Raw genomic sequence first — 27,345 nt, 5'->3', positions numbered from 1 at the left:
TCTAGGAAGGAGGAAGCACAGGCGGAATTTGTCTGTCTGTGTCTTTCATACCTACCTATTCATCCCTAAGCCACCACAGCGCAAACAGTAAATTCCAGCACGGTCAGGGGTCTGCTAGCGCACCCGTTTCCACTGTGCCGACCCCTTGGGGCCCGGGGCTCCAAAGCGATTGAAACGTGAGTATTTGCACTATGGATTTTTTTTTTTGGTCCCCCAGCAGCCAAGAGGAAAGGACAAGAGCAAAGCAACCTGTTATCGCGAGATCACTAGTCAACCATCTTCAACCTTGACCAGTACAGCCAGCTGCTATTCAAGCCCTGCACCAGAGCATACGCACAAAAGTCTTTCATTCATTCACACATTTACCTGAATTGCATTCATTACGTCGCTCAATTTTAGTGACCTAATCTGACACCCCCCTTTCCAGCTTGCGTAGTAGGTACACGAGTGGAAGTGTCCTTCTAATAAGAAAGCGCCATTCGTAAGCTAGTAGCAGCAGCCCCCTTTCTCTGGCCTGGCACCGTGGCTTTTTTGGCTGCAACTTCTCAAAATTTTTGCCCATCCCAAGGCGCAGCGCAACGTTTTCTAATTTTGAAGCTTGTTGACAGATAATCTTTCTCTCTCCCTTCAACGACACAGAGTCTCCATCCCGAATACTTGGGTCTGTCAAGACTACGAGAGCATCCCTCCTTCAGACACCATTCACTCGACTCTCACAAGACTTTCGACCTCCTGCATCATACAAATCTGTTTACGCGGCGTCGCCATTGTCATATCTTCCGTGGTCCTTGTCTGCAACAACCAATATTTTTGATTCCCTAGATCACGCCCAATTTATAACATTACATCACAATGGCTCGCATTCAGATTCCTCTCGACGCCTTGACGTCGCGTCTCAACATTGGCGACCGGTTCGATGGCTTCCGCAACACCTCCCTGTCCAGCAGATTCTCGAACCTCCGCCCTGTCGGCGAGTTCCTCGACTTCAAGCGTCTGTCCAAGCCTGCCAACTTCTCTGAGATGCAGTCGCGAGTCAACTACAACCTGGGCCAATTCTCCAGCAACTACATGGTTGTCTTCTTTGTTCTCAGCATCTACGCCCTGGTCACGAGCCCGCTCCTGTTGTTCGACATCGTCCTGCTCTTTGCTGGTCTGTGGATTCTTGGGCGTCTGAATGGTCAGGATCTTGTCATCGGAACCTTCCGTGCTACTTCCTCGCAGCTCTACACCGGTCTGTTTGTCACTGTTGCCATCCTTGGTCTCATTGCCCCGACTTTCAGCACGGTTCTTTGGTTGCTTGGTGCTAGCGGTGTTGTCATTATTGGACACGCCGCACTTATGGACAAGCCTATCGATGAGGCTTTTTCTGGGGAGGCGGTCTAGGTGGTCGGCCGCGAGCTCCCAAACATGTGCCCCAGTGGGGAAGACCATCGAGGCGTGAGCGGAGAAATTGGACGCCTCAAGAGGGGGTACACGAGTATTGGGTTTCGGGGCAAAGAGTGGTGGAGGAGGTGGACAGTGATGATACGGATACACAAGGCGCCGACCTGGCGCGATCTGGCAACAGACGGTTTGCCAGTGATCCCTTACGATTTACCGGGGTCGATTTGGGTAGAGACGGACGACAACGGAGAGTATATGCACACAGTGAAGGGGACGAGTCTACGGAGGAGGATACAGAGGCGAGCTCTGACCAAGACAGCGAGGTCGACGATCCCGCTACGTTGGAGCTGGATAATGCTCTGGTGCAATCAGCCCTTTCTAGAATACGGAGGGCTCAGGAGAAGGGCAAGCAAGACGTCAAGTTGAGCAAAGAAGAACTTAGGGCACTCGAGCGCAGACGAAAGCGACTTGAACAGGAAGCAAAAGCTAGACAACGACAAACTTCTGGCGGAAGCGACAAGCGGCGGAGAAAAGAACCACGAATTGCTGTTCCGCTTTCACAATTCGATGCGCCACCTTCACATAACACGAGATCGAGCGCCGCAAGATCAGATGACACTCTTCCACGACACCCATCTCCAGCTACAGCAAACAGTAATCAAGGACGCGCCCCGCCAATGGGGCTTTTCCCTCCCTCGAATGGCCCGCGGACACGACCTCGATCTGCAACTTCATCTTCACATCGTCAGTCTGGGAATTCATCGCCGTTTGAGTACAATTATGTCAATACGCCTCCGACTCAACGGCAGGTGTCAGGGTCATCTACGCGATCATCGTCATCTCACCTTCCGTACCCAGATGACGTTGAATGGCGCCCTGCTTCATCTTCTTCTCGCGAATCTAGAGATGTCCGAGATCCATTTGCCTACCAGACATCCGGACCGCGCGCACCACCTATTCCGTCTGGCGCTGCAGCCGCCAGACAATTCTGGATGGGTTCTCAAGGCGCATATGGTCACGGGCCTCGCGGACCTGTTCCAGTTGCAACTCGAGGCACACCTGGTAGCGAGACTAGTTCAGGGGGTGACGGCGATACGACAAGCGACGATCTCGGCAATGGTGCGCATATCACCAGGTCTCGTACCAGGACTCCAGATGCTGCCATAGTCGTTGAGGAAGCATCGCCATCTCCAGAACGCGAGAGACAAAAAAGCAAGCGATCTTCTCCTACCAAGCGGAAACCTGTTGGTGGCAGCGGAGGCGGAAGAAGACGGAAAAAGAACTGAACGATCACATGACATGCAATCTTGAGCACTGCTCAACTCCTGTATACCCAAACCGATAGACTTTCTACTTCAATGATGCATTTGTTTCCTGCCTCTTCCTCGGCACGCTTTACTTGCGTCATGTTTACCCTGATTGTGTGATGCACTTTTTAACACATGGTCTTCAAAAATGATGCAACTTTTCTATATTCGTAACCATAATTTTTTAAACAGCAGGGTATCCAGAACCAACATTGTCGTCATCTGCTCATAATATATACCTGGCCCGTAATCCATCATCGGCCAAGGGGAGCGGATCCGAGAAAGGATGCAATCTAGCCGGCCAATTCCCAATTCCCATCCAGATTGCCCCAAGAAGATTATATCTATCCTATCATGAAACCAATATGCCCATATAATATCCGTCAACGACTACCAGAACATCTTCGACACGCCTTTGACAAACCCATCGCCCCAGCCATCGTCTTCATACGCTGTTCGACGTTCCCATGCCATGTGACCGTCTCGTCCACGCTCGACATGAACGCTGCCGGAGCCACCCAATCCACTGGCCATGCGGACCGCCTCGCCGACTAGACCCGCACTGCCACCTCCTGCCGTCCTGGCGGCAATGCCGAGCATGCGCTCGAGGCCCGGGGGCAGACGGAGCCCGAAGCGGGCTAGAAGGGCAGTGAGTGCGCCACCCGTGATGAGGGGCATGATGACTAGCATGAAGACCTTCATCGGGTGCTTCTTGGCGTAGTAGATGAGGTCACGAAGCAGTCGCTTGAGCTGCTTGTACATGCGCTGCATGAAGTTGGAGCGCGGCGACCGCTTGTAGTAAGAGGACGAGCGGCCTTGACCGGTACCAAAGTCAGCATACCATCCTTGAACGTTTTCAAAGATAAGAACTGGAAAGCTTACCTAGCCCAAAGAAGCTCCGGGAGCTGCTGTTGCCCAGATTGAAGAAGGATCCCCGCGAGGCATTGTGCTTGTTGTAATGGCTGCTGTGCTGGTCAAAGCCAAAGAAGTCGCCCAAGTTATTTGTGGATTTGGAGTGTCGATGCCGAGATCGAGAGCGGGACCTTGATCGCTTGTGCTTGTGGGACGATGATGATTTGTGGTGATGATGCTTGCGAGATGACTTTCCCGAAACGACGGAGGCCCCGTCCCAGCCATCGAAGAAGCCCATTGCGACTTTGTTCTCACCTTTGCGAATATAGTTTTTTCTCGGGCTGCGCAAAGTACAATTCGACTATACTGAAGAGGAAGAACAACAAGTGTCTGGGATAACCTGGCCAAGATGAATCACCCCCGATAGCCTCTTTGAGCTTCGGGTGGGTAATGTATATAATAAATAATGAATCGTGTCTTGATGAGAAGCTGCTCCCGTGAAAAAGCAGGGAATAGTAGAGCCTGGAATGCCTTTTCCTTGATCCAATGACACGGCACGAAAAAGCTCGGGCGCGCGGGAATGCGAGTCGTGAGTCAATTACTCGCAGCAAGAGACTCCACTACTGGCTGGGCTGTAGGGGTGGAAATGCACACGACTTGATCCACGATCGTCCTGGGGGCTCGAACGAGGCAAGCAAAGTCAAACAGGCGCGGCGACCAAAAGGTGTGCAGAAATGGCGACCTCGGTGGAGTATATCGTCGTGGGTGACTGGAGAAACTTTGGGTCGCAAAGCATGAGTCGGCTCGTCTAGATTGTTTTTAGCAGCGTTGGAACGCATGCAACGACAACCCTCTTACGTGTTGACAATTCCTCTTCTAGTTGTAGATGCTCCGATGTGTTGCGTGAGAGCACAACAGTGACTGTTCTCCTTTGGTTCCTGACCCTTCTGACAAACCCACAAAGGTGAGAGTGTTATGCAGGTGGGACGTGATTTGATCAGAGCAGAATTCCGGATCCGCGAAGATGCAGTAACTATGTAGCAGTGCCGTTGCTGCCAGGGGGGGCGTGTGCCCTTTTCTTTCACCGACAATTGGAGTGGCTGGACAGATTCAATTGAAAGGTTGGAGGGCTGGAGTTGGACGACGGGTTTACTACCGTCACGGGCTGGTTTCTCTTGGACCCTTGCGATCGCCGCAGCTACTGCAGCCCCTCAACGAATGTAGCGGATTCTGTTTTGAGTATAAGGCGCCCCCAAAGGGATTCTCGATGGGATTTTCGGGTGGAGCGATTACTGGCAGATGGTCCCAAGTACGATGCCCCAATTGCCCCCTGCTTGGCGTGCTCGGAGGTAAAGAGGCAGGTCGAGCCAGAGGCGGATCAGTGCATTCAGGCACCTCGAGGCACAGACCACAAATTCAATGGCTTGGCATTCCTTTTTGTGGCGTCTATCGATAAGAACTTTCTAGCCACGTTTCACCTGCCTCTGGCTCCCTCTCTTAGCCACATATATGACGTCTCTGTCCATACTGTTCATACATCCCACTCTCCCACTTGCCGTAGGGAGGGAACAGAGAATACCTTGGTGATTTTGGGGTCTTTCGACGAGATATTGCCAACTCCTCTCCTTAATTTCTATCTTTTACATCCATTCCCAGTGAAATACCCTCACATTTCCCCCCTATTTTATCTACCTCAAAGGTGCTAAAATGGCTGGCACCGCTCCTCCCAACTACTGTAAGTCCTCTCTTCCCATTTGTATGGATGCGCGATGCTAATGCGCAAGGCAGACAAGGTCCTCGAGATCTCTGAGACCGCCACGACCCAACAGATTCGGGATGCCTACAAAAAGTAGGTTCAAATATATTGGAAACGCGCCTTCTGCTTTTCTAAACTGACATTATTGCACAGAGCCGCTCTGAAAACTCACCCAGACCGGGTCCCTGCTGATTCCCCCGACCGTGCAGCGCGTACTCGCAAATTTCAACTCGTCAACGACGCATATTACACACTTTCAGATGCGAGTCGACGTCGCGAATACGATTCACAGCGAAAGACGTATGGTTTCAGTCACAGACGCCCGGACACTACCTCGGGGGCAACATATTCGGACCCCTTTGAGGATGAATTCGACGAGGAGATTCCCACCGGTGGCGCTGCAGGAGCAGGCGGCATGCCTGGAGGGTTTCCCTCCTGGGCCTGGAACTACTTTACAGGCCAGTCGAACACGGCAAACACGCAGCAGGCCCGGGAGGAGACGCAGAACCAACAGTTTGGTGACGTATTCGAGGAGATGCTGCGCGAGGAGGGCATGGCGGAGCAGGACAATCGCAAGAATGGCACGTTCTGGGGCATGGCCGGCGGCGTCAGTGGCGGCGTCCTGGGCTTCATCATTGCCAACTTCCCGGGGCTCATGGCAGGCGCCGTAGCGGGAAATCGACTAGGTGCTGTCCGCGATGCCAGGGGAAAGAGTGTCTATCAGGTCTTCCAGGAGCTGCCGCAGGCTGAAAGGGCGACGCTCCTGACGCAGCTGGCGGCCAAGATCTTTTCGCACTCTGTGGGTGTGTAAGGACTTTCACCTAGAGAGGAGCGGATGCTGGCCTCTAGGCAACACATTTAGCATCTGAGTTGTTGGGATTGTCCCGGCATATTCCTTTTCAACACTTGACAATTATGCGTAAGACTTTGAGGTATCCTCAAGAGGTTATAATGATGGCGCGGCGTTGGATGGTTTGCTCTTGTTTAGTTACGTAGACAGTTTAAATAACAAATTGCATTAGTCCAACTGTCCTATGCGGTGATAGAAGTTTATAGATAGTGTATCAGTAATAGTTACAGTAGCCTGGTAGCCTTGTCTGTTCATAATTTTGTAACTCAACACTAGAAGTGTTTAGCCAACATTGAAACTCTCTTTGAATATATCCATATCTTGCGATGTAGCTCGTAGAGACGAAACCGGCTTTGATGCCATGACTCGAATTTGGTATCTAGCGAGTTCCGGTCTTACAAAAGGTTAGCTTCAAACAGCAGCCCAAACCGCATCGTACATTACTCTGTACAGTCACGTTGACTAAAGACTAGCAGCCAATAACGAATCCTAGTTTATCTACTTAATAAGATGCACTAGAGGTATTCAAGTGCCATTTCATAATAGATCTGACAGAAGACACCATAGGCGTCAGCAACACTGTGAGAGGCCGGGGCAGCCATTGTGTTCTACGAAGTCGTTCGGGTTTCGTTACCCCAAATCCAAGAGCCCCCCGTCTGCATCATGCGCCAATGCATGGTTGGGCGATCCCATTTGTGCTCTGTGCTGTACGGATGCCATGGGACATACCCAACTCCCCCACATTGTACGAACTGCCGTTCCATCGTAGGTTTCTCCAACGAACAATACAAGTACAGATCTGAGCCGCGGGGAACTGGCACCAAAAGTTCCTTCACCTTTTGACATTTCATACACCGATTGTCTTTTTCCCTCCTTGAGCACGCGGTCCTTACCATGGCTTTGGAAACTCTAGTACATACAGCAGAGCAACGATTCGTCAACCACCTACTACAATCGACGTTTCTGTCATTAGTAATTGCGTTCGTTACATATGTCGTTCTCAATGAATTCTCCCGCAGCAAAGCCCGGGTTCCCGGATTGGGCGGCCCAAAAGGCTTGCCACTGATTGGAAACCTTTGGGATATCCGGACCAATGCAGCAGAAAAATACGAAGAATGGGCAAAGGTGTACGGTGACGTCTACCAAGTGCAAATGGGCAATGTGCCAGTAGTCGTCGTCAACAGTGCTGCTGCTACAAAGACGCTCTGGATCTCGCATTCCCAAGCTTTGAGCTCGAGACCTACGACATATACCTTCCACAAGGTATACAATCATATGTATAATCCTGACCGAAAAATTTAGCTAATGGTATTGAAGATTGCTTCAAGTACAGCTGGCTTGACTATCGGTACATCGCCTTATGACGACTCGCTGAAGCGAAAAAAGAAGGGTGTAGCAGTTGCATTGAACCGACCAGCGATCCAGTCTTATGTCCCATATTTTGATATGGAGTCCAAGTCCTTTATCGAAGACCTCTTCACTTATGGGCAGGCAGGGAAAGTTCCTATTGACCCTCTGCCTCTAATTCAGAGGCTGTCCTTGTCGCTCGCCATGACCATCAACTGGGGTGTACGGGTGCCGTCCCACGAGGACAGGTTATTCAAAGAGATAGTAGAAGTTGAGGAAGAGCTAAATCGTTTCAGGTCAACCACTGGCAACCTGCAGGATTATATCCCTCTGCTACGACTAAACCCCATCAACAAGACGTCGGCAAAGGCACGCGAAATGCGCGATCGTCGAGACCACTACTTGAGGACCTTGAATAACGAGCTCTCAGAGAAGGTAGCCATGGGATCGAACAAGCCATGTATCCAAGCGAATGTGATCAAGTTCAAGGAAGAGACACTGAGTGACGTTGAGCTCATCTCAATCAGCCTCTCGGTCCTCGGTGGTGGTTTCGAGACGGTATCGAATACTGTACAATACAGCATGGCCTTTCTAGCCCAGCATCCAGAAATCCAAGACAAGGCCTATCAAGCGATACAGGAGTTTCAGGGGTCCGATAATCCTCTGTGTGATGCTTCAGACGACCAGAAGTGCGCTTATGTGAACGGTTTAGCAAAAGAAGCTCTTCGATATTTCACAGTGGTCCCACTGAACTTGCCCCGGCAGTCGACCCGGGACATTGATTACAACGGTGTGCGGATACCGGAGGGCACGACTTTTTATATGAATGCAATGGCTTGCAACTGGGGTAAGTCAGCTTGACACCACCCTCTTACTATACAGGTTCGGTTATCTGAATACCTTCATAGACCATGAACTTTGGGACGACCCAGAGGTGTTTCGGCCAGAACGCTGGATCGAGAAACCGGACGCGACTGTCTTCACCTTTGGCCTTGGCTACAGAATGTGCGCGGGCCATCTCCTGGCTTCGAGAGAGCTATATCTCGTCTTTATGAGGCTGCTAAGCAGCTTTCGCCTCGAGTCGCACGGCACAGTCGACACAAATCCAAGAACGGGAATGAAGAATCCTCGGGATTTGATCATGGCGCCAGAGAGATATCGGATTTTCTGCGTGCCAAGAAGTGAGGGCCGCCTTCGTCAAGCTTTGGCAGATCATAAGGTTGATGAGATATGCCCCGCGGTAGATATACCATTCTGAGATTCACTTTCTTCTACAGAACCCTTTTATATATGTCTTAAAACCTTACCAGGCTTACCTTGGAGAGCTCAGAGGACTATGTAACGGGGAAGCGGCTCAAATTTGAAGGTGGAATCGTGGGTATATATTCCAAGTAAATGAAATCTTCAATTTTGATAGGCTCATATAGCTTATTGTCAACGGCAAAACCACACAGCTGGGCACTCCCAGACAACTTCGGATGCCTTTTGGGTGCTAAAATAATCCAGAGAGTAAATTCACGGAACCCCACCATTCACAATCTGGGCGACCATGATGTGGGGGAGCCAGGGGGAGGGGGGGGGGGGGGGGCTTGAACAGCGGTGTTCATTACCCACCCAGACCTTGCGCGACCCCTTTTTTAGTTGAGAAGGAAGCAAGCTCGCCTCCAGCTCGGGCCCCTACGATTCGCTAACGTTTCAGCGGCAAGTGCCGTCCAGTACCGAAGCGACACCTTGCATTTGACAGACACGGATAAATATCACAGGCGAGAAAAAGTTGGAGCGCTCTCAAAAAAAGGATCGTCCCCGTCACACTACGATTCTTGCAGACCTCATCTGTTTTCTTGTTCGCAACACTTGTTGATGTTTTAGCGAACGAGGCACACTACGATGAGGTTTTCTACCCTCTCTGTTGGGCTTCTTGCCCTGGTGACGCCTCTCGTGTCAGCATGGAGCAAAGAAGGTGCGTCACGATATTCAAGCTCTCACATGGATGGCTTGAGACATGCTCAGATTGAGCGAGGAGACTGACTGAGACGAGATTGCAGACCACGAGATCTTCCGCTTGCGTGACGAGATTATGACCCACGAAGGTGCCAACATAACCTTTTACGACTTCGTCGGTGTCACGCCCTCGGCCTCACAGGATGAGATCAAGCGCGCCTACCGTAAGAAGTCCAAGACGCTTCACCCCGACAAGGTCAAGGCGCAACTCAATTCCCGTACCGCCAAGTCGAACAAGAAGTCGAAGCCCGGCGTCACTGTTACCAAGCCCCCTACCCAGTCGGAGATCAAGGCTGCCATCAAAGCTGCAGGCGAGCGACAGACACGCCTGGGTGTCATTGCCAATATTCTCACCGGCGCCGAGCGCGCCCGATACGATCACTTCATGGCCCACGGTTTTCCCACCTGGAAGGGCACGGGCTACTACTATAGTCGCTACCGCCCCGGTCTAGGTACTGTGCTCATTGGCGTCTTCCTCGCGGGTGGCGGCGGCTTTCACTACCTTGCTTTGTACATGGGCTGGAAGCGTCAGCGCGAGTTCATCGAACGATACATCAAGTTTGCCCGTCATGCTGCTTGGGGGGACAACCTAGGCATCCCGGGAGTGGAAGCCGGTGCTACAGCACAAGCCCCTACCCCCGAACCGGCCGCCGACGACGAGCAAGGCCCCATGATGCCGACAAACCGCAAACAGAGACGTGAACAGGAACGCATGGCCAAGAAAGAGAACGCCAAGGAAGGCAAGCGTTCCGGCCGTCCTCGAGGTGTCAAGAATGCTAGCGGCAGTGCTACACCAGTTCCCCAGACACAGCCGAGCAACGGTGCAGGACCTACGGGCGCTAAGAAGCGCGTTGTTGCAGAGAATGGCAAGATTCTGGTCGTGGATTCCCTCGGTGACGTTTATCTGGAACAAGAAGACGAAGACGGCAATGTCCAGGAATTTCTGCTCGACGTAAGTTTGCTTTGCAAGGATTCTTTTTCATTGCAAGAAACGCTAACGATTATATTGATAGCCGAATGAGGTCCCTGTTCCCACCATCCGCGATACTGCTCTGGTAAGACTGCCTCTATGGGCCTTTGGCCGCATTTTTGGAAAGAAGGATACCGAAGAGGATGTCATCGAGGAGCAAGAGATAGTCGAGGAACTTGTCGACGATGACTCTGACATCCCCCAACGCACCCCAAGCAGCACCGACTCGAACGATGATTTCGAACTCCTCGACGCTACTTCGCAGAGCATTCAAGATCTGGCCAAGGTCAGTGGCAGCAAGCCCCAGGCAAGCGGCAAGGCCAAGAAGAGAAGCAAGAAGCGGTAGTCATTTCAACTGCCTTACGGTGCTTGGTGTGACTGGGTTTCTTGAGTTTCATTGAATGAGTTGTAAGCTGTCAAAGTAGTGATTATACTGTTTAGACGCAAACACAGCACAGATTGAAATCCTGAGGGATTTGCGAAAAGTATATTCTAGTTGCGAGCCAAGAACCAACAGCAATACATAATTCAACATGGCGCTAGATTAGATCGACATTGTGCCTGTTCCGTGACCTGCCTGCATGATCTGTACCATGTTTTCGATTATTTCTAGTCTGTTCTAGAAAACTAGGCACGCTCAGCAACTTGCATGGAACATGAACTTGCATACATGTGCTCTGTATGGTGTCTGTCACTACGCTTGATATATTATATCGTCCCAGGCCTCGAACAGTCTTTACCAGGCATTTACGAATAACGATAGAACCACTCTAAATGCGGCCACTCGGAGACAGTCCTTTGCTCTCAAAGCACAATAGCATGACCAGACTCCCAACGATATTGGTCTGAAACGCATCTTCAAGTGTTGGGCCGCTTTACAGGTCCAGCACATCATCCATAGTCCCCAAGGAGTATAGTGGCAGCTTGGGCGTCAACGTGAGCTGCATTTCAACCCAGCGGGCCAGCGAAGAAGTCCACTAAACGGCTTTATTTAGCGCTAAAGGGCCCAGGGGGTGGCCTGGCGGGCTGACGCCTGGAAGATTTACCCCTCCATTTCCCCAAGGTCCCAAATTTCAATAGGCAGGCCTGGGTTGGGTGAACTGATGTATCATGGCACGGGCAGGTACTATGGGCAAGACATGACGTGAAATTCGCATTGTCGTCATCAAATCCCATGGTCCTGCTCAGTGTCTCTTGGGCCCCTTTCATTTTTCACCACCTGACTTTTTCAAGGATTCCTCTTTGATCACTCTGTCGACTACCACTTCATTTCTCGACATTGTCCCGCTTTTCACTTTAAAGAAGAATAAGTAGCTCAACACAAACAATAGTTTCTACTAGCCAAGAAGATCTGCTTTGTTCTGATCGTCGCTCTTCAGGCACCATACCATAGGCCATCCATTTCCGTCCTTGGAACGACCCCCCTCTCCCGGACGCTTCTCGGAGTCTAGCCAGCACTTAGCCCACATCATACCGACGTATACCTTGTCCATCCACCGCTCCTTGCCTCGAGACTACCCCTTGGGAACGAACAGACAAGGCGACTTTCACTCGTCTTTTTGTCTATAACCTTAACGTGCCTCCCTCCGCAGCTTTCCACTCGTCTCTAGTGCTTGCTTCTACAGTACATAGCATAGTCAATATAAGACAAGAATTGATACAGCTGTTTGCTCTCGCAAAACAAAATTCCAGACCCCGATCTCTCACCATTTTCTCCGCAGCTCTGACAAGTCCCCCTTACCCGAAACGCAGCTTTGTCACAACAGCAAACAGGGTCGAGATTCAAGATACCCGACGCTCAGAAATCCAGGGCGACAGACTTCTCCATTTCACAGAACATCTTGCACAGTTCAGTTTGCCAAAGGTGAGTTGAGAAATCAGTCGACTTGAATTTGGGCGGTTCTAATTAATAACAATCTGTGCAGATGGCTATGAACGATCAGCACAGCATGTCTCACGACGAGCTTGCTGCCATGTTCTCCCGCAACATGACACTTCAGCAGCTGCAGCAACAGTCAGTTGAGCAGCAACAGCCCATTCAGTCCATGGAAACGAAAGCCGAGCCAGAGCCGGAACCCATCGTCTATGCGTCGGTACACTACACCCATTCAGCACATATAGCTCAAGCACAAGAACCCGAGGTCGAGCGCGAGCGGCCTTCTTCCGAACCGCCCCAATCTCGACAACCATCCGCCGAGGACATCCTCAAACACTATGGTGTCAACCCCGCCATGCTCTCAGCAGCCCAGATGGACCTGTTCAGAACCGCCGAGGACGCCCAGAAGGAGAGATTGATTGAGCTTTGGCATATCTGCCCTCCTAACAATGCCCAAGAGAACCCAACCAGCACAAATGTTCAGCAAGAGGAAATGCTGGCTCAGCTGCGATACGAGAGGAAGCTTCAGGAGGAAGCTGACCAGCAGAATCTCATGAGTATGGATGGTACTCCTTTGACACCAGTCCAAACCGGACAAGGCGAGTGGACCGGAACTATTTCCTACATGGAGCCCTACATGATGTCGGGGTACGAAGAACTGGCCAGACGCGAGTACGAGGAGACCGCCAGACGCCAATACGAAGAGGAAATGAATAGCACCAAGAATGTCTACTCCCACTTTGGATCAGCCGTTGGAGGCCCGAATTATCGCCAGGCTACGGATCCTGCCTACAACACAACCAATGATTGGGACCGTCAAAGACAAGCGATGGAGAACCAATATGGAGCCTTCCAAATGGGCGGTCATATGGATTTCTAAGTATTAGTGCTTAAAGGCGCTGATAATGACACGAGGGAAATGACTGGCATTGGCTTGGAAGTAATATTTGCATTGGTATTCTTTGCATGGATTGGGGTTTGTGATTATCATGTCATTAGCAACATGGCGGCATAGGGAAATTCGGCAGGGTTGGGCCTTTGGGTCGCACAGATTTATGTCATGGCTCGGAGTCGACGGTCTCTTTTATAGGATTTTTTATACATTTAACCCCCCACTCACCCATTCCTTGACTTCAACTTGTCTTTGCTAACAACTTGGCATTTCTAGATGGCTTCGATTTCAGTCTCACTTTCTATTCTAGGTACGTCTAAACAAAACCCATAGCTGAAATCCCAACGAATCGACTTTGAAGGAAATTTCTTTCCTCGGTTGGCTTGATTCGCCTCTTTTCTGGAACTTCCCGGACAGCGGAAAAAAATTCAAGGGCCCAGCTAGCACGCTCCCAGATGATGAGATAAGAGATGGCCAGTCTCATCCAGTAGACTCAGGCCGTTCACAGTATCTGCCCATAGAGTAAACGTTTGCCATAGTGAAAATATCTTGATTTTGCCATGAAACGCACTCTGGCGAACCCTAATTATGAATGCTGTGGGTGGTGTATACTCGCTCATATTCTGCGTTCATCTCGCGCAACCATGGCATCTTTCGATACCAATCTGGTGGTATTGTCTCGTTATCGGATGGACCAGATACTTTGAACTGAGCGCAATGACTTGATTACGTGACCATATCAAGACTAATGAGGCATTGCGTCGAGATTAATCATCCCGAGCCCAAGTGGGTTACGCTCTCATAAAAACCTAGATCGGCATCACCTCAACCCCCAGTTTTCGCCGGGACCCCAAAGCGTCCGCTCCAAGGTGTCCCGGCCAGGGTGGAACCAGACGCCGGGGTCCGCCGAGTTGTCCTCGTCGCGAAAGGCGAGCACGTAGCCAGACTCGCGAAACACGCGCCGGGCCTCGGAGCTCGTCTGGGGCAGCGCCGGCACGCCCACCGCGGTCCGGTTCAGCGGCGCCAGCTTGAGGCCGGGAAAGGCGTAGACGAGCACAATAATGTTGCGCGGTGCGGGCAGGGCAAATCTCCAGATGGCGATGCGGAGTTCGGCTGGTAAATCACTGAATCGCGGAAAGGATGGTGCTTCAGGTTCCATGGGGGTCTGGTCCATGTTTGGGTTGGAGAGATTATTGAATTCAGGCTGAATTTGAATCGGGTGGGGTCTTGGTTGTTGGAGGTTCCAGAGAAGGAAGTTTGACTTTGTTAGTCCTCAAGGCTCGGCTTGATCTTGGCAAGGTTGTGGCATTTTCGAGTAGTGTAAACAAAGTATAATATCCAAGGTGGTGCCTGATGGCGGTGATGTTCTTGGACTATAATCGCTTGCTGATCATCGGACTTGGGCGCGGAGATAAGATGCGCTGCCCATTGCCATGTATCACGTGATGGAGTAATCACTTGTAAGTCACTCTTTGCTTGACGTTCATTTTGATCTCGCCCGTTTGTATTAAAATCCATTGTACTATGAAGAGGTTGAGGAAGAGAAAAGAAAAAGAAGAAGAAGAAGAGTTCCCGCTCATAATGTGTGATTCCGCTGAATGCAATTTTCTATAGTACGGAGATTTGAAGTTGCTCCACATTCTTTCCCTTGACCACGATACTCTTTGCACTTGCGCTGGGTGAATTGACTTGTACCTCGAGCTTTTCTCTGGGCCACAGCGTGACGTAGTTGTCTGTCCAGGTCACTGGTAATATGTCTTTACCGGCAGCGTCGACCAAGTTGAGATTGACAAAGAACGCGGGCACGTCGGAAAGGTTCTCAAGAACCACGATGGCACCATAGCCATTGTCGCATTCTGTGGTTGAAACCGTCAAGCTCGCAGGTTGCAGCGCATCGAGGGCAGTAAAGTCGGTATAGTTTGTGACGGGAGTGTAGTACCAGTCCGAGTTTTCCCAGTCTAGCGTGTCGACGGTTGATGTTAACCAGTATACATTTCTGCTCACCGCTGCGTTTTCCTCATTCGTCAGGACCAGGCGGAGGAACATGACGGTAGTGTTACTAGAGATTTCCGGAACCACGAGTACACTCTTGCTTGTATACGGCTGAGTGGCCATGGTCAAGCTCGTGCTATAGATGGAATTACCATTCAGGTCAATCGCATCGACCGCTACGGAACGCGAACCTCGACGGTCAAGCGAGTGATTGATGAGATACACAGAACTCTGGACATAATCGTAAGCGACGTGCTCGACTCTGCTTCCCATCTTTGCACCAAAATAGGAGCCGGCCGGGCGGAGGTAGTAGTCAAAGAGGTTCCAGTGAAGACTGGGCCAGGCATTGTTGACCATCCAGTAGATCATGCCCGTGGCTGGTCTTTCGGCATCTCGATATGAGGAATAGCCTTCAAACTGGGCTCTCGTCGCTTCATAGTCCATGATCTGAGTCTTGATAAGATAGTCGTCCAAGCACGTCGGCTCGCCCAATCTTGCCCACAATGCGTCGCTGTAGATCTTGCGGTTATAGAATGAAGATACATTGGTCGACATGTGGTACAAGCCCTTATCAGGCTGCTTCCAGAGATCATTGAGATCTTCCTGGGTCAAGAACTTCTCGAGACTGCCAAGCTCTGGCGTGCCCACGCCGGCACCGAGCTCGGATCCGAATCCGAATGCAGCTCCAAGATGATCTTCAGTGTCGCTCACATCGTACCAGTAGTTGGGTGGTACCCAGTCATAGGGACCGGCCATCTTCATTCCAGAGGGGCCAAGTTCTCCCGGGTAGCCCCGCAAAGACGCCGAAGCAATGATTGGATTCTGCCAATTCAACTCTTTGAAAGCCTGAAGGTAGATTGCCGTGGCTCTATCATCTGGCCAGTAGTCGCTGCCAATCAAGTATCCGAGAATACTCGGGTGATTCTGTAGCATTGAAATCTCGTGTCTCATGCTCGCATTGGCTGTGCTGTAGTCGGCAACGGACCACTCGTCCTTGACAGCAAGGTCCTCATTATATGACCAGGCCTCCCATTTGTCGCAGCATTCCCAGCCGGCCAGCACCATTAGACCCATGCGATCGGCAATATCGTAGAGCTCTGGGTGCTCGTTTTTGCCCTCGAGGCGGACCGTATTCAAGCCGAGGTCGAGCATGTACTCGACCTGTGTCGTGAACTTGGCGCTGTCCCATCGGAGGAACATGTCGGACGAGTAGCCGCCACCGAGGACCTGGAAGGCGTTTCCATTGATGCTGAAGGACGTGTCGTTGAACTGGTTCAAGCCGGAGGTCACCTTGCGTATGCCAAAGGTCTTTTCGACGGCATCTGATGTCGCATTATCCACCCAGAGGGACAGCTTTGCGGAGTAGAGTGGTTGTTCTCCCCATACCTTTGGCCACCAAATTGCTGGTTCCTCAACGACATGTGTCAGATTAATGTCCAAAGAAGCCAATGGGCCAACTGTGTAGGCGAATGACTGGGTTTGTAAGATTTGATCTGTCCCATTTCCGAACACGATGCTTTCTGCCTGGAAAGTGACTTCACAATCCTCGTAATTCTGCACAGTTGACAAGAGCGTCACTGTCGCAGGATTATCACCTGCAGGTAGTTGGAAGTCAGTAGTGACTCTTAATGGGGATAAAGCCACAGGACCCGTCTGCTTGATAAACACATCGCGCCACACTCCCGTGCCATTGTCAGGGGGATAAGGATTCCAGTCCACGAAACCCAGGGCGAAGTCGTAGTTGTAGTCGGTAGGATAGACCTGAATAGCAAGAGCATTGTCTTGGGACAAGTAGCTGGTAATGTCGTAGGTGTGGCCAGCATATGCTCCGACCTGAGAAGTACTGTTTGCAATCTGTTGTCCATTTAGGTAGATGTCGGCCTTGGAGGTGATGCCATTGTTCTCAAGAAAGTAGTGCTGTCCGTCACTCGGACTTGATGAGAACTCATATCGATATACCCAAGGAACAGAGAACTGAGACCTGTCAAAATTGACAAGATTGTCAGAGAAGAACAAGTTCGAGTCATTATATATCCCGGCGTCGATTAGACATCCCATGAGAGTGCATCGAGACGCATCAATGTGATACCAAGACGACACATCGACGCACGCGATAGACAGAGCAGCCACATCCTGGCCCGTCTTTGCAGACGATTGAATATCCCAAGTAGAAATAAGCTTGGGCTGGGCTGGCGCTGGCGCATCTGTATCCCGTTGACTTAGTGTAGTGGCTGCTGCCGTGGCGCCGAGCACCTGCTGTAGGCCTGCCAACAGCATCGCCAATACCGAGAACTCGTACATCTCCTTGTTTGTTCCCAAGGTTAGAACTTTTTGAGAGATTAGGATGCTATCGATCTTGCCATGACAGCAGAAACAAATGGCATGATCGGAAGGGAGAGAAAAAAAGAAAATCGAGAAAAAAAAGGCAAACGAGACAAATGTGGCCTTCCCCGCAAAGAATACGATGTTTATGGTAGCACTCTGGGTAGTATGTAGGTATGTATCAGGCAGATTGCAGGATACCAAGTTTGGCCATTATACTTGGCGCTGTTGTGCTACGTTGCAGCGCGTATAGTAGTACCATAGTAGCAGTCGTACTTTGAGATCGATCGTCCGGCCGCCCGTTAGTGGTTGGCGGCAGCGCGCCTCACTTCAACGCAGTGACCTGAGGGTTCGTCGCACCTCTCGCTAGCACCATGATCGGGGCTTTTTTGGTCATTTCTCGAAAGGCGCCCCTCAACATCAGTTGCATTTACTGTACAGAATTAAGCAAATTATTCCTCAAGCAAACCATCAAAATAAGCTTGAAAACACGGCCGTCATATCACAGGGGTATTTGCTCCGAATTTGGTGGGGGAGGGAGAAGAACATCATTCCTAAGCTCTATATTCTAGTGACACCTGTACCAAATCATAGCTTGTCTCTCATGAAACCGCCGGCCAACTTTGCTAGGACGCCATCATCAACATCATGCACCTTAATCCATATGCCTTCGCGGGTTGATATATACTATCGGCAATCTACATAAGCATTTCAAGAGAAAAACTGTCTCATTTGGGTCCGATGTCCGAAGATAAATATCTGACATCCGGGAGATGTAAACTTTGAAAACAAGTAATATCACAAACAGCGGAGAGATTTTGTAGAGTGATGCATGCACTACCTTCGCAATGGGTGCGCAACCTGACCACAATTGTCGCTTACAGGGTGATAGCATGAGTTTCTTTATCTGGGCACTTGTACCTGGACAAGCCGAAAGCAATAGTAAGTCTTTGTTTCGTGAATGACAATGGAATGTCACCACCAGCAAGTCTTTGTTGACAAGGGCATGGGCCAGGGGACAATCTAGCCATTTTCCAGAGATGTCGTGATAGTTGCCATTATTGCCTATCCCACAAACGCCAGTCGCAATGGTCGTGGCAAGAGAAATCTTCGGCGCGCATTCTTCCCTCATCTCGCCACAATGTCTAAATATAGACACACCGACGACGATGCTGACGACTTCGACATGAACGATGACGGTGAAGATCTCTTTGACGCATGGGAAGATGAAATGGTAATTCAAAAGACCAAAGAAGTAAAGGAATACTTCAGTTCAAATCCAAATTATGTCTATGAGAAGAGTCTAGGGAACGGCGCAAATGGTATTGCTTGGCTATGTTCCAGAGCTGGAGGTGCTGGACCACAGACACAAAAGTTCGTGATGAAGCGTGCCATGGACGAAGAGGCCGACGCCGGGCTCGAGACTGAAATCCAAACCTTGGAACTCCTGACCGGATCACCCCATAATCTACAGATGGTCACATTAGCAGATCTGCTAGGCAGCAAAGATTTTCCCAGCGGGCCGACGCTCATCACCGAGTACCTGCCCAACGGCACCTTGGGCCGCCTATTAGAGAGACTTAATAAACGTGGAAGCACAGTACCAAATCGCCTGTTGTGGAGAGTCTTCCTCTGTTGTAAGTCTATTTCGGCTTTACATGACGCATCGTTACTGAATCTTTGACGCAGTGATAAAGGCATGTATTGCTTTAGCCCACCCTCCTCAGTGGCCAGGCAATGACAAACTGCCCCCCGAAGTATGGCCAGCCGGCACTGATCCAACTGCGCACATCTGCCACAGTGATCTACACATAGAAAACGGTACGATCTACAGAACCGCTCTGTTATATGACACTCTCGCTGATTGCATGCTTGCAGTTGTATTTGGCGAACTTGATGGTAGCGAGCATGACCTGGTGCCGATATTGAAAGTTATCGATTTCGGTTGCGCTGATCGATATGACTTGAAAGATGAACAACAGTGAGTAGTTGTGTTCCGATTTTCAACAAAGTCCGACTCACATTCTGGACAAGGAAAAAAGAGTACGAGTCGTTGAAGATTGATCATACAAACGTTTTCAGCATGGGATGCGTGAGTCATCAGCCAACCGATATAGCATGCGTATAGTACTAACCTCACTCGGTCTTGGCTTAGTTGATGATGAGCCTGATTAAAAAGGAAGAAGTCCAGTTACGAGTATCAGATAATAAACGAGAGTTGAAATTTGGTAGTAATTCTGTCAGTATTTTTTTTTCTTTTTTTGCAGTTTCGTGTCCATTCTTTTCGACCTCGGGGGACATAATATCATCCCTGCTGGACGAGATACACTACAGTCTTGCATTGTTGGAGATGTTTGTCATACCAAATGAGTAATGGGCATTTTGGCTAATTCATTCTCAAACTTGATAGTGCAAAACCTTTGCTGGGGCTTTGTTCGAAAAGGGCAGCAGTCAGATTACGAATCCAAAGTTGGACTCGGACCTGGCTGTCTTGGTAGCAAGATGTCTGTCCGACGAGGTAGCCACACAGCCGAATCTGAGAAACATGGCCATAGGGACTGCTACTGCCATCAGGGTCAGGACCGAGGCTCACTATGTTGGGCGCCCGGAGGAAACTGATGAGAGCATTAGGCAATTGCTCAAGGCAGTAATGTTTGACGCAGAGACTAAAGAGGTGAAGCCAGCGACTGAAGAGGCGAAGCCAGAGACTGAAGAGGCAAAGCCAGAGTCTGAGGAGGTGAACCCAGCTTCGGATACAGTAATGGCAGACTCTGAACAAGGCGATGGTTTGGGTAAATCAAAATGATTGCGGGGTATTTGCGGCCTTTCATCACGTTGCATTTGCATGACCAATTGGCTCGTATTGAATGCCATTGTATCGGAATGCGCCAATCATGGGCTTGGCATCTGGTGATTACTAGTAACCACTAATCAAGTTTCAATATCCACGTGGAGGCCAATGTAACATCTAACATCTTGCTGTGTCCCTCCAACAAAGGTTTCTCCCTCGATTATCCCGTAGTCATGTTTGCGAGACACGTACGCCCAATCATCCTCCACGCAGACCATGGAATTTCTTTGTGACTTTGTGAACGCCATCGTCCTCTTCCTTAGTAAGGTCGATATAACCCGAGTCGGACTTTGCCTCATTTCCAACAGCTCCATGCATCAAGAAATTGATGTACTCATCATCGTCGACTTCGTTGGTAAGATCGATAACCACGGGCGTTGACTGCGCTCCTGCTTGAATAGCTCTCTGTTCGAGGGCAATAAGCAGGTCAACCATGAGTTCCAGCCCCGGGAGGTTCCTCGTTGGAGTCAGCGGATTGGCCAATATGCCGGTGCCAATAGTGGGCAACTTTGGCTTCTTCAGTGTCCTGAGCTCGTGTGCCCAAAGCCTGGCTGCTGAGTCGATCACTCCTGGCTCGAGTCCGCGCTGCCCTAGGCGGCGAAAATGCAGGCCTAGCACAGCAGCCGCTACGGCCAAGATCACATCCGGGCTCTTGTCTTGATCATGTCGAAACAGCTCGCCAACCTTCTTTGCAGTCACGACGGCGGCTTCTGTCGTCATTAGTTTTGCTGGGCGGGCGGTGATGGTGTATATGATGGGCAAGCCGATATTTTCCATCGCGTCGACAGATGCACACCGATAAGCGACCCCGGTGATAGGTCCGTATATCAACCACTCATAAGAGTAAGCTTGGTTGGACAGACCAGCATCGCGCAAATCCTCAGTGTGGTACACCTCCACGTGAGGCTCCAGGAGCCGAGTATCAAGCACGGCGATATGCCTTCCGTACCTCTTACCCCCGTGGGCACCAGAGTAGCCAAGAGCAGTGTGCAGATCAGCGGACCACGAACTGAAGTGACTATTCCCAACGACCCCAGATAGGTGGTAATGAATCATATGATGGACATTTTTAATGGCATACATGGTGGTAGGCGTCTGTCCTCTGAGAAATCCGTGCGGAGTGATGCCTTTTTTGTTGTTCAGTCCGGGGATACCGCCTCCGGAGCCAGCGTGAAAGCCACGGAAGAAGAACCGGGGAAGAGTGCTTCGACGAGCTATTAAGTGATGAGAAATATGAAGCTTCATGGGAGTGAACTTGAGCGATACTCACCATCCAGATATGCTTTTGCATCTTTCAACGTCGGGTTGAGAAGCAATGGCTCGGGTCCCTTTGGATCATGAGTCTTGATCTTCTTGGTTGATGGCTGAAGGCTCTTCGTCGACTCATTGTGCGACTTCTTGTTGTGTTCGGCCTTCTTCAGACTTTTCCCTGATTTGGTTCCATAGTTCTTGTGACTTTTCGCCAGGGGCACTGTCTCGCTCACAGTGTCCAGGCCTGCTTGGAACTCATACAAAGAAGGTGCCTTTCTGGATTTCTTTGGGTTACAGTAGGACCATGATTGACACATGCAGGACTCCGGATCGCTGTCGTAGAAATCGTCTTTGAAAGTGCATCCTTTCTAGTTACCCACTATCAGCAAGAGAAAGACCACTTGCAGCTAAAAGAAATGACTGCTCTGGAAATGTGCAAAGTAAATCACATAATAGATGGATGAGACAAGATACATGAAGAAAGTGCAAGTGTTTGAATGCTTACCATGTGGCCCGACATCTTGGTTGTCGCGTCTGGTATGTTTGTCTGTCGATTTGGCTTTTTGCGGTTGCAATGGTTCCTAAACCTGACTTGGCGTGATCTCGAGCATCTTATTTCTCTTTGACCCAAGGGGATGCCTGAGACGACATACTCGATCTTGGGCCATTGTTTGCCCAAGACAGGTGTTCAAGGACTATGATGGTGGTTTCTGGTAGAAAATCTGGAAACCTCAGGTTTGAGATAAACTCTCTGTATAATATTGCGTATAAGCGCCGTGCTCTGTATAATGTCTAATCACATTTCAGACGCAACACATAGTTCTCTCCAAGTCTAGTTGCGCATTCGTTACGTTTCATTTGGACATGTACATCATTCCTGATGTGCTTGGTCCATGCCAAGCAATATTGATATCCGCAGTTGTCGCAAATCAGACTCAAGTATACTTGACATCTCAATTGATCGCAGAAGCAGGGCGAAGCATGAGTTGCCATCAGCTGTGTTCGTCGAACCTCGTGCGAAGTCGTATGAATCCAATCATCTATTGAAATTTTCAGGCTAAACTTTTATTCTAACAGCATGCTGTTCAAGGGCGTTGAGCAATTCAATCATGAATTTCAACCCCTGAAGGCTTTCAGGCCTTGGAGTCAATGGGTTAACCAAAAGTCCGGTTCCTATGCCCGTAACCTTCGATCTCTGCACAGCCTTGAGCTCTTTTGACAGAGCTCTTGCTAAAGAGTCGGCAATTTTAGGACTCATTGAAGTTCCCAGCCCTGAGAAGTATATGCCAAGTACAGCAGCCGTGATCGTAATGGCAATATCCGGGCTCTGATCTCTTTTGCGTTTGAAAAGCTCACCAATCTTCTTTGCAGACCGAATGGCGGCTTTTGAGGTTAGTTGCTCAACTGGCCTGTGATTTTCTCCCCAATAGCCCCGGCGGATACGTTCAAATGTGCTGGAAAACCCGATATTCGTAATATCATTTATGGATATGCATCGGAAAGCGACTCCGGAAATAGGGCCATAAGCCAACCACTCGTGTGTTCATACTCATCCGCCGCGAGGCCAACAGCATGCAAGTCAAGTACGTGGTGTATTTGCACATGAGAATCCATGAGTCGAGTATCAAGTACGGCAAGGTATGAAGTCCCAGATGCTCTAGAGAAATAGATAGCCGTATCCAGGTCAGCAGACCACGAACTGAAGCATGTTTGTATGAGCATCCCACCGAGATGGTCATTCAACATATCGCCCAGACAAGGTATATCATACATGCTAGTAGGTGTAGAGCCGTCGAGGAATGCATGAGGGGTTATCCCTTTCGTGTTGTTAAGTCGAGGATCTCGATCATAAACACTCCCGGAATACGCATGGAAGCCACGAAACAGGTATCGCGGTAGACTTATTTGACGAGCTGTTATAGTATTTTAGCCTTTTTCTCTCTCCAGACATAGCAACTTGGCATTTTGCACCACTTACCGTCAAGTTCCTCTTTGATTCGTGTCAATGATGTTGCTTCTGAACCCTTTAGTGATGCTGTCCGCATACGCGGAGTTAAATCCTCTACGTCTGATGTTTTGGCCTTTTTCGAGCTTGGCTCCACGAGATGCTCATCTTTATCGGTAGGCGCCTCGGAAGAGACCCTAGTCCTTTTGGCCTTTTCCCTGGGGTTTTCAAGCTTGTGATGCCCTGTCGTGTGGGGAGCACTCGAACCTGCTTTAAAGTGAAACTCGACTTCTTTACCTTTATCACGTTCCAACTTTCTGCTCTTCATCTTCGAAGCTCGTCTTCTTCGCTTGGATTCACTCGGTGTCAAGTCCTTTCCTACCTCGTGTCTAGTCATTTTGTCTTTCTTGTGTCTCACGGTTTCGTTGAATGGATGGGTCACAGTGATCTTGATGTTGATCTTGCTGGTGATGCAATTCAGGATCTCAAACATGTGCAATCTTGAAAGATTTATAGCCTTGAAAATGAGTCGGATGTTTCATACAATCTATTCAATCTCAAACAGCAAATGTGCATTGTTTGACAAAGACGTTTGAAAGTCCCCACTGCAGTGTCTTGGAGAAAACCCCTGGATCCTCGAATCCGAGTCGAATGGCATCTATCATGTTCTAACGAAACATGTTTTCTGTGTAAGCTTTGTTCAATTGCTTTGTTCGATATGGAAAATACCGATATCTCTAGCTGAGCAACTCAGACAGATGATACATCTCGAAGTGATTGCATGTTTGATGCATAGCCCCAATTCGCTCGGGCCACTGCCAATGGCTGGATGATATCAGGTATCGCTTGACATAGAACACAATTGGACTTTCACATAATTGAGATCATCACAATCATATTTTGTTTCAATACTTGGAAAGCAATATTGGTGGTTGGGTGAGGCAACGCTGTAACTCTGCATGTTATCTCATTATCTTAACCTAGGGCTACTTGATTGCCAATCTCCATGGGATAATGTCCTTGATCCATCATAACATTGTGAAAGACAAAATATTTTACTGATTCAATCTTGGAAGTTCACTGAAACTTCCTCGAGGCTTCGATTGGTCTTTGTCGCACTCGGGTAGTTGCTCAGCCTCATCCAAGTCATTCAACAACAAGGACTGGTGCGCCACATGGTATGATAAGGTGCTGAGCCACCTTGAGGTGACCATCCAATAATAAGACTTGGAAATATCTCTGTTGAAGCAAGATGTACTCTAGGCATCCACATGGATTCTTTATTTAGCAGGATCGCGTTGCTTGCCTGGCTATGGCCCGGCGGGAAGCGTAACAAGGCGGTGGCCTAGGTGCTCCCACCCGAACTTTCCGCCCCCATAATATAGGTATTTACCAATAGACTCAACCCAGGCTCCCGGTAATCCGATGATACACATGCCTCCCGGCCATCCGTAGTCATCCCGGCCTAATATGCTGTTCATGTGCTGATTGGATCTCATACGGCGGCAGTCCCGGATAGTTGCATTTTTGGCCACACCGCTGGCTCTCTCTCTGTTGATCTTATTGTGCCAATATCATATTCCAATAAACTCATGGGTCCGTAATTTATTTGGCGGTGGATGGACTGTCATATCGCTCACTTTGAGTCAGCTTCGGTTAGACGACTCCGTCGGGAGATGCCGACGCGTCATCATGCTAATAGATCCTCAAGGCTTAAATGTATTGCTTTCCGATTGCCTAACTTGTAAAAGCTTAACAAGACCAGGGCTACCAATAATCTCACCCCAGTTGAATGTTTGTAGAGAAAAAGCCACAACTTCCCAGAATATTTGAGACTTGAAATTTCCCGAATGCAGTGCTCATAGTACAAATGAAAATCGTGATATAAGTTAACACCACAGCTGACCCCTGCAGATGCTATAAGAAATGTTGTCAGCACTAGACACCAAAGACATACCATATGGATCGATCTTTTCGCCGCCAACAGATCGAGAATGACACCTCGGTACTCAGCAGTGGCGTCAGGGATGCGCTAAGCGAACATTGGCGCAGCCATAGCGAGATGACTGCTAGTAATACTCAAAATCATATGTTTTTGTACAATATTTTCGTTTGCTTGGTGTTTCTACTTTGCTGTGCCGCTTATGAGGATTGTTTCTGGAAATAGATAAGAAATGCGACCAGGCTGGCGAGCTTTGCATCAAACAGTATGCCTTGATTGGTGCTATTATTCGAGTATCAATGTATCATTGCTGCTAGCGACTGAAGATGTGAGCACCGTAGCCATACCCTCCGTCTTTCATTTACAAGTACAATTACAAATTCCAATCAGCTTATTATCCAAATTGTGTATATAGTAATCAAAAAGAACAAAGTGATATCTGTAGGCAGACTTGAGCTGCTGCAAACAGTCTCACTTAGAGAATCCATGTTGAAATAACCCGTGCCATGCCGAGGCGTGGCTATCTCAGACTATCTTTGCGCTGGCTAAGAAGAAGAAGAATCGTCGTCATCGTCATCAGTCATCAACATGACTGGTACACTATCCGACTTTGAGCTGCCTTCTGTGTTCCACACCAGGTTCCAGTAGCCGCTGGACGTGTTCTGTGCCCAGAACTTGGACTGCAGGGAGTCGCCGGATGAGAACATGATATCGTGACCATAAAGGACAAAACCTTCGGTTTCGGCGCCATCGGGAGTGCTGCCGTTGACGGTAAAGCCACTTTGCGCAAAGTCGGCGTCGGGGAGAATGTAGAAACTGGCCGTGTCTTCAGTCACGTTGGCGGATGCGTTGTGTGGTACGCTAAAGGAGACATTCCATGCCAGAGCTCCATCAGTGTCAAGCGTCCCTAGTTGTCACAAAGGCATGATTAGTATCTTGTGGAGTTTAACTCATCATTTTTCAAGTCCCCGGGTTAGACTTACACGAGGCCTCGAACAGTTCCGAGTTGTCATTCTCGGGATCAGCAATGACGGCGAAACCTGAGCATCTGTCAGCAAAAGTTCCGATCTGCTTGTTTGTCAGCCGCCGTGGCAACTCTCACCGTCTGTATCGGCATATACAGCGAACCCGGTGATGTTCTCGCCATAGGCAAGCACCCGCTTCCCGGTCTGTATAGAACGCTTCTCGTGTGGTGCAGCATTTACGCTAGCGACCAACAAGGGGAACAAGCACCAGGTGCCCTTGAACAACATGTTTTGAGTGATACAGGATAATTATTTTTTCAGAAGATGAAAGCAAAAGAGGCTTGAGGCCAGGACGATTATCAGACAAACGCCGCACAAATATTGGAATACGATTAGAGAAGAATATCAATAACGAAATCAATATATGACTTCTGCACTATACAATAGATTTCAATTAATTTTAATGGAATGTACTACATAATATCCTGCGAAACAACGACAATTCGGAGTTCATCCAGGGACATCTGCCGCTATTGGGAATCCTGGACTGCACGACCACAGGTTGTCTTGCGCGTCCCTTTCAATAGAAAAGTGGAGAGGAGAACCGCGATAGTATAAACGCCGATCCTCTTTTCGCACGGATGTCGGCCGTGGACAAGGACCGCTGTTGCGATTATGGGACCACTGGAGTCCTTTGCGGGTCTTGTTTGTTGTAAGCGACAAGGCTGATAGGTTGCTTTGTACTACCTTTTCTTTTCTGCACATACTATGTACATAATTCTCCGTCCAGCTGCAAAGTAGTTTGGGGGTTCGTGCGACTCGTGCCCCTGGCATCGTGCAGGA

General features: G+C 49.5%; 12 protein-coding genes across 12 annotated transcripts; 6 read left to right on the top strand and 6 right to left on the bottom strand.

Annotated features, from left to right (window-relative positions):
• Positions 1 to 852: 852 nt before the first annotated feature.
• On the top strand, positions 853 to 2,669 carry PFICI_01250 (uncharacterized protein; the record flags this gene model as incomplete). Its single annotated transcript, XM_007829831.1, has 2 exons — positions 853 to 1,377; positions 1,419 to 2,669. The coding sequence occupies 2 exons, from the start codon at positions 853 to 855 to the stop codon at positions 2,667 to 2,669; spliced, it is 1,776 nt and encodes a 591-aa protein (XP_007828022.1).
• Positions 2,670 to 3,080: 411 nt separating this feature from the next.
• PFICI_01249 (uncharacterized protein) lies at positions 3,081 to 3,840 on the bottom strand (the record flags this gene model as incomplete). Its single annotated transcript, XM_007829830.1, has 2 exons — positions 3,081 to 3,505; positions 3,573 to 3,840. 2 exons carry the CDS (start codon positions 3,838 to 3,840, stop codon positions 3,081 to 3,083), a joined length of 693 nt encoding a protein of 230 aa, XP_007828021.1.
• Positions 3,841 to 5,249: 1,409 nt separating this feature from the next.
• PFICI_01248 (uncharacterized protein) lies at positions 5,250 to 6,109 on the top strand (the record flags this gene model as incomplete). Its single annotated transcript, XM_007829829.1, has 3 exons — positions 5,250 to 5,277; positions 5,331 to 5,391; positions 5,452 to 6,109. 3 exons carry the CDS (start codon positions 5,250 to 5,252, stop codon positions 6,107 to 6,109), a joined length of 747 nt encoding a protein of 248 aa, XP_007828020.1.
• Positions 6,110 to 7,042: 933 nt separating this feature from the next.
• On the top strand, positions 7,043 to 8,753 carry PFICI_01247 (uncharacterized protein; the record flags this gene model as incomplete). Its single annotated transcript, XM_007829828.1, has 3 exons — positions 7,043 to 7,411; positions 7,466 to 8,342; positions 8,404 to 8,753. The coding sequence occupies 3 exons, from the start codon at positions 7,043 to 7,045 to the stop codon at positions 8,751 to 8,753; spliced, it is 1,596 nt and encodes a 531-aa protein (XP_007828019.1).
• Positions 8,754 to 9,382: 629 nt separating this feature from the next.
• Positions 9,383 to 10,812, top strand: PFICI_01246 (uncharacterized protein; the record flags this gene model as incomplete). The annotated part of the gene is made up of 3 exons (XM_007829827.1): positions 9,383 to 9,455; positions 9,541 to 10,448; positions 10,510 to 10,812. 3 exons carry the CDS (start codon positions 9,383 to 9,385, stop codon positions 10,810 to 10,812), a joined length of 1,284 nt encoding a protein of 427 aa, XP_007828018.1.
• A 1,579-nt stretch (positions 10,813 to 12,391) lies between these two features.
• On the top strand, positions 12,392 to 13,222 carry PFICI_01245 (uncharacterized protein; the record flags this gene model as incomplete). Its single annotated transcript, XM_007829826.1, has 1 exon — positions 12,392 to 13,222. The coding sequence occupies one exon, from the start codon at positions 12,392 to 12,394 to the stop codon at positions 13,220 to 13,222; it is 831 nt and encodes a 276-aa protein (XP_007828017.1).
• An 832-nt stretch (positions 13,223 to 14,054) lies between these two features.
• On the bottom strand, positions 14,055 to 14,408 carry PFICI_01244 (uncharacterized protein; the record flags this gene model as incomplete). Its single annotated transcript, XM_007829825.1, has 1 exon — positions 14,055 to 14,408. One exon carries the CDS (start codon positions 14,406 to 14,408, stop codon positions 14,055 to 14,057), a length of 354 nt encoding a protein of 117 aa, XP_007828016.1.
• Positions 14,409 to 14,842: 434 nt separating this feature from the next.
• Positions 14,843 to 17,527, bottom strand: PFICI_01243 (Exo-beta-D-glucosaminidase; the record flags this gene model as incomplete). The annotated part of the gene is made up of 1 exon (XM_007829824.1): positions 14,843 to 17,527. The coding sequence occupies one exon, from the start codon at positions 17,525 to 17,527 to the stop codon at positions 14,843 to 14,845; it is 2,685 nt and encodes an 894-aa protein (XP_007828015.1).
• A 1,162-nt stretch (positions 17,528 to 18,689) lies between these two features.
• On the top strand, positions 18,690 to 20,354 carry PFICI_01242 (uncharacterized protein; the record flags this gene model as incomplete). The annotated part of the gene is made up of 5 exons (XM_007829823.1): positions 18,690 to 19,185; positions 19,238 to 19,369; positions 19,427 to 19,529; positions 19,583 to 19,640; positions 19,959 to 20,354. 5 exons carry the CDS (start codon positions 18,690 to 18,692, stop codon positions 20,352 to 20,354), a joined length of 1,185 nt encoding a protein of 394 aa, XP_007828014.1.
• A 243-nt stretch (positions 20,355 to 20,597) lies between these two features.
• PFICI_01241 (uncharacterized protein) lies at positions 20,598 to 21,967 on the bottom strand (the record flags this gene model as incomplete). Its single annotated transcript, XM_007829822.1, has 2 exons — positions 20,598 to 21,613; positions 21,670 to 21,967. The coding sequence occupies 2 exons, from the start codon at positions 21,965 to 21,967 to the stop codon at positions 20,598 to 20,600; spliced, it is 1,314 nt and encodes a 437-aa protein (XP_007828013.1).
• A 1,494-nt stretch (positions 21,968 to 23,461) lies between these two features.
• Positions 23,462 to 23,992, bottom strand: PFICI_01240 (uncharacterized protein; the record flags this gene model as incomplete). Its single annotated transcript, XM_007829821.1, has 2 exons — positions 23,462 to 23,550; positions 23,629 to 23,992. The coding sequence occupies 2 exons, from the start codon at positions 23,990 to 23,992 to the stop codon at positions 23,462 to 23,464; spliced, it is 453 nt and encodes a 150-aa protein (XP_007828012.1).
• A 2,090-nt stretch (positions 23,993 to 26,082) lies between these two features.
• Positions 26,083 to 26,790, bottom strand: PFICI_01239 (uncharacterized protein; the record flags this gene model as incomplete). Its single annotated transcript, XM_007829820.1, has 3 exons — positions 26,083 to 26,444; positions 26,521 to 26,577; positions 26,640 to 26,790. 3 exons carry the CDS (start codon positions 26,788 to 26,790, stop codon positions 26,083 to 26,085), a joined length of 570 nt encoding a protein of 189 aa, XP_007828011.1.
• Positions 26,791 to 27,345: the final 555 nt, after the last annotated feature.

This window comes from Pestalotiopsis fici (assembly GCF_000516985.1).
Source record: "Pestalotiopsis fici W106-1 unplaced genomic scaffold PFICI_Scf_1, whole genome shotgun sequence".
Classification (NCBI taxonomy): domain Eukaryota; kingdom Fungi; phylum Ascomycota; class Sordariomycetes; order Amphisphaeriales; family Sporocadaceae; genus Pestalotiopsis; species Pestalotiopsis fici.
Note: the sequence above shows the minus strand (reverse complement) of the source record. Positions and strands in the feature narration are given on the sequence as shown.